The sequence below is a fragment of the Octopus bimaculoides genome, chromosome Z (genome assembly GCF_046866305.1).
Source record: "Octopus bimaculoides isolate indiv1 chromosome Z, ASM4686630v1, whole genome shotgun sequence".
In the NCBI taxonomy this organism is placed as follows: Eukaryota; Metazoa; Mollusca; class Cephalopoda; order Octopoda; family Octopodidae; genus Octopus; species Octopus bimaculoides.
In genome coordinates, this window is record NC_142944.1 from 27,745,323 (window position 1) to 27,756,542 (window position 11,220).

Sequence of the window (11,220 nt, forward strand, 5' to 3'; positions counted from 1 at the left end):
GTCTCACGCATGCGTAGTCTCACGCATGCATGGAATTCAACATCCAAGCTTTCCCGCTTTATTCTGTCTCTTTCTCGACTGGCCAGCGATTGAGCAAGGACGTGTCTAGCTGTCTCTCTCCATCTTTCGAACTCACGCTAGACAGCTCACATCAACATACCAACGTCCCAGCAACCATGTTCTCACACACAGAAGGCGTCTCAACAACCAAGAGTAAAGCTGTCTATTTTCCACCTTAAATAAATATTGTTGAGTTGATAGTTTGGAGTTCTGCGTTCCGTTTATTCCTAATTTAATATAGGAAAGTAGGTGCACACCTAATGGTGTGTAACCACTATTCCTATAACACTATGTGACGTACCAATGAATCCAATACATGAATGTAGATATATTTAATATAACATGGAACTGGTACATGTGTAATATATAAAATGAAAGCAATCACATTTACTGTAAAGCATACTGATGCACGAAATGAGATTCGTAAATAGATTTTCTCTACATTTGTTTCGTCACATATGTTTATGAAGATATGATGTAAATAAATCATCACCAGTCTCACATTGTTGCCAAATTTTCTTCTTGGCGTGCATCCATCACTCTTCTAATAATACGCCTCCTTAAATAGATGTTGCCCACCAGAGCCTCGCTGTGGTCTCGCGCATGGCAAACATAGTTGTAGGCGAGATCTCACTCTTGTCTCGGACATGGTAATGGCTGCTGGCGAGATCTCGCACAAAATGGCGCTGGCTTCTTGTGTTACGCTACAGAGGTTCCCCACTGAGAACGCTAGTGCGAAATTAGAATGACTGGAGCAGGCACAAGAAAGCAAAGATGGCCACCGATCACAAACAGCAAGATGTGGTACAAAATATAATACAAACTGTGAAATTGAGAAAAAAATAATCACAAGCAATATAAAAGGAGCATGCACAAAATATTATTTTTACAAGTTCAATGGCAAGGTATTGTTCAGCACACGAAAAACAATTGTCTGTCACGGGAGGAAAAAACGGTTAGATGTAAATAGTTCTAGTGAGTTTGGGGGCCAATGCATAGTTCGGCCAGTCCTGGTGACATAGGGTTTGTTCGTGTTAGGTAGTGGCGACGAAGGTGGAGGTGTAGGTGATGGTGTAGTCAAAGGTGCATGTGCAGGTGAATGTGTAGGTGGTTGTAAAGGATCAAAAGTGAGCGTGATTGGAGTGTCATCGAAGGGTGTGGACACTTCAAAATGTGCCCTTTTAAGTCTGTCAACCGACACGGTATCTGCCCGACCATTGATGTCGAGACTAAAAGTCTTGGGTGTGTGCGAAAGTACACGAAATGGTCCCTTATAAGGAGAAACGAGAGGTCCATTGACAGAATCATCCCGAACAAAAACACGAGTCCATTTGTCAATGTCCGGTGAAACGTGAGAGGGAATAGACTGGTCATGCAGATGTATGGGTGGAAGACTTGAGAAATACGAGCAAAGTCTGGTGACATACAACGTTGGATCATGAGGCGATGAATTATCTAGCGCCAACATTGTGCCAGAGAGTGCCAGGATGGTAGTGTAAAGAAGTTCAGCAGAGGAGAAACCTAAGTCTGTTTTAACAGCAGTGCGACAACCAAGAAGAACGACAGGCAGGAATTCTCTCCAAGACTGTTGATCAGGAATGACGCGTAGAGCGGCCTTCAGTTGCCTGTGAAGACATTCGACCATCCCGTTGGAGGCTGGTTGGTAGCTGGTCGTACGAATATGATGAACGCCTAGGATTTGTGATAATTCACGAAATAGGGAAGCCTCGAACTGGCGTCCGCGATCAGTGGTTATTTTAGCTGGGACACCAAAACGAGCAATCCAGTTAAAAATGAAAGCTGGAGCAACTGACTCAGCGGAAATGTCCACTATTGGAATGGCTTCAGGCCAACGAAAGAAACGATCGACGCTTGTCAATATGTAAGAGAAACCGCGACTGACAGGCCATGGTCCAACCAGATCAATGTGGATATGGCGAAAGCGAGTCTCCGGCGGAGAAAACTGTCCAAGAGGAGCGCAAATGTGTCTGTAGACTTTAGAACGCTGGCATTTCGCACAAGAGCGTGCCAAAGCGGTGATCATACGGCACGTATTAGGCCAGAAAAACCGAGCCGTAATAAGCTTCACCGAGGCAGTGATGCCAGGATGTGACAGTGAATGTAGGGCATCGAAAACAGAACGCTGGTGGGTCGCGGGTACAAACGGTCTGGGAGAACCAGTAGCTATGTCCCAAAGGATTGTGCCTTCAGCAGACGGAAGTGGAAGATAGGCAAACTTGCAACAGGACAGCTTGGTGTAAGTTAGATCCAATGTGTGCAGAGCTGGCCGATCTTGCGCAATGGTAATTAAATCGATTGCAGCAGGAGTTGAAAGAGAACATACAGGGAGATGACAGAGTGCATCAGCAGGCATGTTCTCTGTTCCAGGTATATGCCGAATGTCACTTGTGAACTGGAAAATGTAGTCCAGGTGACGAAAAGCACGAGGCGAGTGTCTGTCCGATTTGGATGACAGAGCAAACGTAAGAGGCTTGTGATCAGTATAAATCACAAAATCCTGACCCTCGAGTTGATGTTGAAAGTGTAAGGTACGACCGTGCGAACTCAAAAAAGGAGAAACGGTGACGAATGGAAAAACAGAGGACTCCTTTTATTTAAACGTGTCACACGGTCGAACACACAATTATATATCAAATAATGATATACACGATATGTTATGCGACGATAACATAGATGACCAGTAATGAAAGACCACAACCGTATTAGATGAATAACAGAGATATTTATTATGGCGTTAAAGATGTATGTCTGTGTGAGAGTGTGAATGCGACATATAAGAACATAATCAAAGACAGGCCGTCGTACAAAGAAAAGTGTGTATGTGAGTGATACATGTATGTGTATGTGAAATATTACAGCAAATAGAAAGAGAGTCAATAACACGTGAACAATTATACCAGTTCTTGGGTACGCAATAATATGAATCTGTATGTGAAGTGAGTTGGCTGAGTGTGGCAGAGCTGATCACTAGTTGTGATGTCGTGGCATCGATGCCGGGCCGTGATTCTTGTTATACAGATGTTCGTCGCTGGCTGAGAACTCTTGTCTGTTTATTTATCGTGGTGAAGCTGAGTCACCTAACAGAATCGAAGAGAGAGATGTGCCGCGGAGGTTTGGTTTGGTGTACATAGTAAGTCGTGTAGACGCTGGTGGAGATTGAGGCTGCTTGGTAGTAATCGTGTTGGTCATGACGATGATGCTGGATAGTAGTAGTAGACTCTTGTTGCTGATGTGGTGACGGCGGTGGTCATCGTTGGCTGGACGAAGCTGCTGGAGTGGTCGCTGGCTATTTGTTGCTGCTGCTGTCGTGTGGTACACGGAACAGCTCTCAAAGAGAAACTGAACCGAGACAAATTTGTTGGGTATGAGTTGATCTATTTAAGGCGAATTATTGGCTCCCGAATGCTTCAGTTTAATACTCTATCACGTGACCTTATTAGGGGCTGTGATTGGTCAGTTTGCGTTCTGGCGGGAACGGTTCGAAGAAGTTGCCGATTCGAATAATAATCAGTCACGTGATGACAAGGAATGGGTTCTCTACTACGCTCGCATTTATTTATATTTAAATGAGGAGATTGTATGTAATGGCGATAGTAGTTTGTATCTAATGGCGGGAGGTAGTTTCACTACAAAAGTGACGAATCGACAGTTAAGAGTTCACAATCAAACGTACTGTAACGACGCTCAGCTGGCTGTAACTGACGAGAGAAAAATGCCAAAGGACGAGTTTGATTGTCGACGGTATGTTGCAAAACAGCACCAACCGCAGAATCCAATGCATCAAGTGTGAAAGAGAAACGAGCATCAGGAGCCGGATGTGCAAACAAGGGAACAGAAGCTATTTCCTTCTTAATTGACTCAAAAGAAGATAATGCCTCGGTAGACAGAGTGATAGGAGCATCTCTTTTTGTATTTGCTTTCTGTAGTTGAGTCAATGGAAGTAACTTGTCTGCACATTTATGTATGAATCTTCTATAGAAGTTGACGATTCCCAAAAAGTGACGCAATTGGCGTAGAGAAGTGGGAGGTGAGATGCGTTGAATTGCATCGACTTTGGAAGAGAGAGGTCAGATACTATTAAAGTCGATATAATGAACTAGGAATTCCAGAAAGGCCTGTCCGGAAACACACTTATCGGGGTTGATTCCCACATTGTAGATGCGAAGACGCTGAAAAAGTTGAGATAAGTGTTGGAGATGATTTTCACACGTGTCGCTAGCTATGAGCAAATCATCGACGTAAGCGAACACAAAATCAAGTCCACGGACAACTTCATCGATAAACCTCTGGAATGTGCTCGTTGCATTCCGCAAACCAAAGCTCATAAACAGTAACTCGAAACTTCCAAAAGGGGTGGTAACGGCAGTTTTGGGAATGTCGTCAGTGTTCATTGGAATCTGATGATAAACTCAGATGAGGTCAACCTTGGAAAAAATGGTACAACCATGCAAGTTCGAAGAAAAATCCTGGAGTTTCCTTGTAGGATAGCGATCGGGAACAGTGACCTCATTTAAACGTCTGTAATTCCCTACCAGGCGGAAGTTTGAATCCCCTTTCCGTGCCAAATGTAGAAGAGATGCCCAAGGGCTGGTGGAGGGGTGAATAAGGCGTTCTCTGCCCGACCATTGATGTCGAGACTAAAAGTTTTGGGTATGCGCGAAAGCACACAAAATGGTCCCTTATAAGGAGAAACGAGAGGTCCTTTGACAGAATCATCCCGAACAAAACACGAGTCCATTTGTCAATGTCCGGTGGGACGTGAGAGGGAATAAATTGGTCACGCAGATGTATGGGTGGAAGACTTGAGAAATACGAGCGAAGTCTGGTGACGTGCTTATGTTCAAACTCAGAACGAGCCTTGTTTAGCCGATCAGTAGTGAGTCACCGTGGATGCGAAAATACGGATGGTCCAAAAGTAGTGATATAATAGCGAGTCGACAACTTGAACGAACAGGATTGGATGCAATGACGGGCTTTCTCCTTGAAAGTGGCATGATACCAGCAGAGATTGGAACCTGTTGAAGTAGATCTAGTCAACCGTGACTTAGAATGGCTTCTGCTGTGAGGACGATGAGAGCTGGCGTGTTCTCGCCACAATGTGTCCATGCGACGTGCCAGTGCATCGACTCTCTCCAAAATGTCATCATGTGACGAGGGAGAAGACTTAGTGGTAGTAGAAGAAGCTACTACGGTGTCAGAACAAGTATGATGAGGTGCAGGCTGCACAGTGAACTCAATAATTTTGTCCGCCATGGTGGCTAACTGGTCGAGCGAATTCATGTCGACTGCTGTGGCCAGTATGGATTGGACATTCGGCGGCAGCCGAGAGAAAAATAATTTTCGGAGCAGAGAATCGTCCACTAGTGGTGTGTCGCTGAGTTCACGTAAACGACGAAGAAACTCAGAAGGCATCCTGTCTCCCAGGTGCTCATCCTGCATCAGTGTCTGGAATTTGCTGTTGACGGATTGGGTGTTCCATAGGAGAACCTCAGATTTAACGGACGCATAAGTCGCGTCTGGATGTTGGTCAATAAGATCTTTCAGTGAGCGTGCAAGAGAGGCAGACATCCCACAGTACAATAGACTTAGTTGCTGTTGGTGAGGCACCGCATGGGCAGAAAAATAGGCGTCCAACTGGGCGAACCAAAGCGTGACGTCACCAGAGTACGCTGGTAAGTGGGGAAGACTCATTTTTTTTCCTTTACAGAGGAGGGAAAAGAAAAGGACCAAAGAAAACCGACAAAGTGTTGCTGGAACAGTAACGTGTATGCAAAAAAAAAATTACTTCACAAAATTTTTTGAGTTTTTCTTTTTCTTTGTGTACTGTGTGCAGCAATGAAAAAAATTTTCTTTTTTTTTTTTTAGTCGCTAAACCTGTGTCAATGTCCGAAAAAAAATTTCTTCTTTTTTTTTCTTGTTAATAAGGTGTCTGAAAATGGCGGGCGAACTGGTAAGTTTCTTTCTCAGCACGTGAGGAATCCAAAAACGGCAGTAGACAGTAACAATGGTTGGAAGTTGATTGCCGGCTTGCTTGAAGTGTTCTTCCGTAACTGCATTTGGTGTATTTACTGATATGAAACGTTGTCGGTCGACATTGTGGGAGAAATTACTTCAACAGGAGATTATTTGAAAGAATACCGTGTATTTTCCTTGTAAGAAAAATGCATACTCTTCTAGGTACGAGTTCGAGGCAAAGAACCTGAATTCTAAAGGTTCACTTGAACGAGAGAAGATATCTTGACGTCGGACCATTGATTTTTAGTTGAGAATGCAAGCGAAAACTGCCATTCTGTAGTTCAAGTGAGGCATCTACAACGATAAAGCTTTGCGGCTGCCGAAATCCTTTTTCTTGATCGGGGTCACCATTTTATGATGGGACTCGAAGGCTCATGATACTTGCGGAGTATCTCCTTTTCCCATTACAATTATTTTCTGTAGTCTTAGGATATGGAACTCGAAAGAAGAAGCTTACAAGCGGATGCAATTCAATGTTTGTTTATTTTGTTCTCATTCATGGGGTTCTCTCCCGGCGACCATCTGTATGGCAGCGCGTAGTTCGTTATAGCTCCGTTCGCGTGAGGTACATTACCTCTGGAGATAATGGGTGAAGTTAGAGCAAGACAAGAATCTGGTGTGAGCTGCCAGTTTACAGTGTTTCTCAGCGTGAGCGCGAACGCAAGAGAGAGAATCACCTTAACATGCCTCCTTAAGTAGATGTTGCCCACGAGAGCCTCGCTGTGGTCTCGCGCATGGCAAACATGGTTGTAGGCGAGATCTCGCTCTTGTCTCGGACATGGTAATGGCTGCCGGCGAGATCTCGCACAAAATGATGTTGGCTTCTTGTATCACGCTACAATCGGTAAACTTCATTTTCCACCATTCTGCTTTCTCCCTCGCTGAGTAAGCTAGTCGTCTCGCTTCTTCTAATACGTGTTGTAATTCTATGTACTCACGCGCGCGTGTGTATATATATCATGTGTATAATCATAATTATCATCATAATTTTACATCTGCTTTCCATGTTGGTTTGGGTTTGATAGATTGTCATGGTTCGAGTTACCTCGTTTTGGGTGCATACTAATATAACACATCCGTCGGAGCATATTTGTCTGATTTCTTTCCCACCTTCGCAAATCTTCTATATTCGAAACCCACGTCTGACTACTATGTAACATCGCAGTTCTAACACAAGCATCGTACAATCCACCTGTCATTCGGTGGGAAAAGATCTTCATTACCCTGGCTACTATACTTTCTGAACAACCATCTCCCTTGCTAATTATGTGACTTAGGTAAGAAGAGCTCTCGACTGCTTCTAGTAAGTCAGCCCGTGATTCCAGTACACTTGTATGTCCTTACAATGGGTACTACACAAAAAGTTTACACCTTCTCTTTTTATGCATTTTGAGCAAGACCATTTCCTGTATTCGTCCCTACTTGCTAAAACCTTAGTTTTTACTAAGTTCACTTCGAGGCTTCTTGGTTCTAGGTTTTGCTTACAAGCCTGAAATTTCGCCTCTAATTTTTCTGTAAATTTAACTATGTAAATTAGATTCATCAGCATATAAGAGTTCCCACGGATAGCAACATGATGCCTATAATTTCCTGTCTCTATAGCACCTCCTTGGCACTTGTTGCAGTTTGCAATGATATTGCTACACTCGTTGCTGGATATGACAACAACCTGTATAAGCAGATTAACTATTGAAGTGACTATCATGTGTCCTACCTTAACAGATATTTTGAGCATTCCAGTGATTATTCCTTATGGCCCAACTGCTATCCCCGAGTTCATGTCCATAATCACTCTGTCTAACACACTACTGTCAATTTGAATTGCTGTTTTCTCTGTAGTCAGCCTGAAGTAGCTCCTCTTTATCCCACGTATTAACCACATACAACAGCCTCTTTTATTAGCTCTTCTACACGTCTTTTTTACCATCAGTAACAATGGCAAATGTGCTTTCATCATTTCTGATACACACTTCTAAATGACATTTTGGTTCTCTGAGTCACAATAATGAAGTCGCTTTTAATCGTAGTGAAAGTAGTTTGCCGAAAGGTCTCAAAGAAATGGTCTTGCTGTTCGTCTGCCAATCCTGTGGGGTGTATTAAGAAATAAATATAGTTGTTATAACTAGTCTCAACTTAATTCCTTTATTACATACCCTGGTTATCTCAATTACTCTATCCATTTTTTCAGATAATGCATACCCTAATTGTATCATAGCTTTTATTCACCCAGAAGAATTTGTATTGCTGTTTCTTGCCTATGAGGAGTTAGATAAGGATTTTTTCAGTCTTACTTTTTGAGCAAGCACACGTTCACTCATTTCCACTCCATCACGACCACGATCTCACTATGCAGGCATGAAGTGGATTCGATCCACCATAGCCAAATTTCAAGTAACAGTTCAACAGAACTTTTCTCACGGTGAAACAATAGTTTTTCTATGATAGCAGTTTACATTTGGCAGATGCCTTAGCTAAGCTAAATGATGTCTTCGCCTCTTGACCCTTCTGACCTCTAATAAGCCACCAAAAGCTAGAATTAAGATAACAAGTACCACCAACGGAATCTATTGTTCTCAACGATATGTCTATCCTTCTGGATAGTTATAAAAACAAGAACCCCCAAGCTAAAGTCAATTAGTGAGTTAGTGAGAACCCGAGTTAGAGAGAGTGACCATCAGTTAGTGAACGGCCCACTAGAATCATGGTCATAAGCAAGCAGCTACAAACGGCCAGAGGGAAAAAGGAAGTTACAATCAGCGATTATGCGAAACAACTTCCCTCGACTCTCTCACTATCACTAGCTTAGCTTATGTTCTTTTCTCTGTACATTACCATATCTCTCTCTGTGGTTTATTGCTACAATAAGAACATACAGGCCGAAATTAACTTTTTTTACCTCGCATGCTTTACAATTTTATCACCTGCCCGAGGGAAGGTATTTTACAATGTAACAGTAAAAATAGATATTTTCTTTACAACTTTAATCACTGTTCTTTCCTCTTTACATAATGGCAATCAACTAACAACAAACAATTACAATTGGTGATGACCCTCGACTTCAAAGAAGAGCCAAAACCGTTACAACCTCACCAGATCAACCTTTTATAGTACTTACATTGGTGGTTACAGCTCTGAGTTTTTGGAACTGAAAAGAGATGTTTTCGGTGGTGACTTTGTTGGTTATTTGACTTCTGTATCTGTAAGTAAGAAGAAAGCCCGCGTTGAGGTTTTCCAGTAGACAGAAGGTTTCTACTCGATTATATGTTCTTACATTTGTTTTGCTAGTAATAATCCAATATCTAGCGCTTTGTAACACACACAACTGTTATATATGCGATTTACTACTGTTCAATCTTTTGCTTTTTTTATTTCTATTCCTTTCATTTTTTTTTTCACAAACGCTTACGTAATCCTTCACTTTGTAGTGTAGACTCGGGTGAAATTCCTCTCTCCTATTTATTGAATATACGTGCATTCGAACGTAGCAGGGAACAGCTAGCCTTTGGCAGCTATTTGGATCATGTTGTGCCCACTACTCTGATTGGTTGGTATTGGCGCAATTTCTCTCCTACTCTGTTATGCCAACTTGCCGCGTATAACCAGTCGCAGGCTCTAAATAGGATTACGTATGACAGCCTGTTTACAACCCTGTTTTAGCCTACAGCTCCTTATAAAAACTCAGCTTTTCCTCGTTCCGTGGTTTTTGGTTCCAGACCTTTAAGGTCTAGCCACTGACCACGAAGACAGCCAGTTCCAGTGACAACACCACTACAGCAGCTACGTTGAGACTTACCAACTTTGTCACCAGGACATCCAACAGCATTGCGGCAGCTCCTTCTTCGTTGTCACCATCAAGTCCTTCTTAACATCGTCAACATCATCTCTCTACCTACACAGCTCAGCAAGCAACTCACCCACGGTCCAACAGTTCACTGTTCGTAAATTATTTCACTACGGATCAACAGCGAATGTACAACCTGCATGAACTCCTGTACAAGTGACCCAGGCAGCAACATCACAACCACGACTTCACGTACGACACGTACCTGTAACCGGCTCAGAAACATGGCCGCGACTTCTTGATACAGTATTTTAGTGTACGAGTGACTACAAACTAGTATTATTATCTTTCTTGTGTCTATGAACTTACTTCTCATTTCGATGGCTACTGACGCTTTCACTGTCCTCTTCATTGCCATCCTTAAATATTCTTAACACGCCCATACATTTATGTCTACACACGCATACATTTTGGTCTCATGATGGTCTGTCAATTATTCTGTATACATGACGCACACACAGACACACATGTTAACATATCAATAAATGTTCTCTTAATCATTCTAAAGTGGTTGTGTCTTGTTTTCCCTCTGGCAATTATTGGTTCTATTTAATTTCTCTTTGTTGTAACGGCCGTGTAATGTGGTACAAACGAGCCATTCTTGTCACCTCACATCACACAGTCCCTTACAACTCCATCGTCCTGTATCATACCCGCTGTTTCTGCCTGCTCTCTCCCTTTCTCCCCCTCATCTCTGAAGTAAATCTCCACAAACTGTAAGCAGTCCCCGCTCATCAGATACCATTTCAGCAAATAAACGAAATAGTATCATTATTATTGCTACTACTGTGAGGTACGTAGCCACAGTTACTTGATACAGAAAGGAACAGTGGGGCCCATTATCTTTTATATATATATATATATATATATATATATATGGATAATAATAAATGGAGCAAAACGCATGTCAATGAAAGTTCCTTTAATTCTTACATATATGTTTCGAAATAAATGATAGTCCTTTCACAAAGAAGAAAGAGCTGTTGGGGTTCCTCATTTATTTCTCTTCAGGGAGTTCATAATAAAACATGTAATAGCAAGACAAAAACGAAATAATAGGGTAACTTACGAGCTGAGATGTTACATGGTCAGTGACCGTTAGAAGGTTTGTTTACATAGAGATATAAAGGGGTCAACGATATTATTCCATGGGTTTTAGGAATAAGAACGCTAGTTTACATAGAATTTTTATAGATTAAAACAATGCAACATTGGTACTGGTTCTGTATTATGTCTCAAAACACGTAGAATGGATGTGAAACCTTTGATGGAGTAACAGTCAT

At 42.2% G+C, this 11,220-nt stretch overlaps 2 protein-coding genes across 2 annotated transcripts; both read right to left on the minus strand.

The window, feature by feature from the left end:
* Positions 1 to 997: 997 nt before the first annotated feature.
* On the minus strand, positions 998 to 2,434 carry LOC106880494 (uncharacterized). The gene has a single exon (XM_014930462.1). The coding sequence runs from the start codon at positions 2,432 to 2,434 to the stop codon at positions 998 to 1,000; it is 1,437 nt and encodes a 478-aa protein (XP_014785948.1).
* A 2,528-nt stretch (positions 2,435 to 4,962) lies between these two features.
* LOC149132185 (uncharacterized) lies at positions 4,963 to 5,772 on the minus strand. The gene has a single exon (XM_089365318.1). It carries the CDS (start codon positions 5,770 to 5,772, stop codon positions 4,963 to 4,965), a length of 810 nt encoding a protein of 269 aa, XP_089221444.1.
* Positions 5,773 to 11,220: the final 5,448 nt, after the last annotated feature.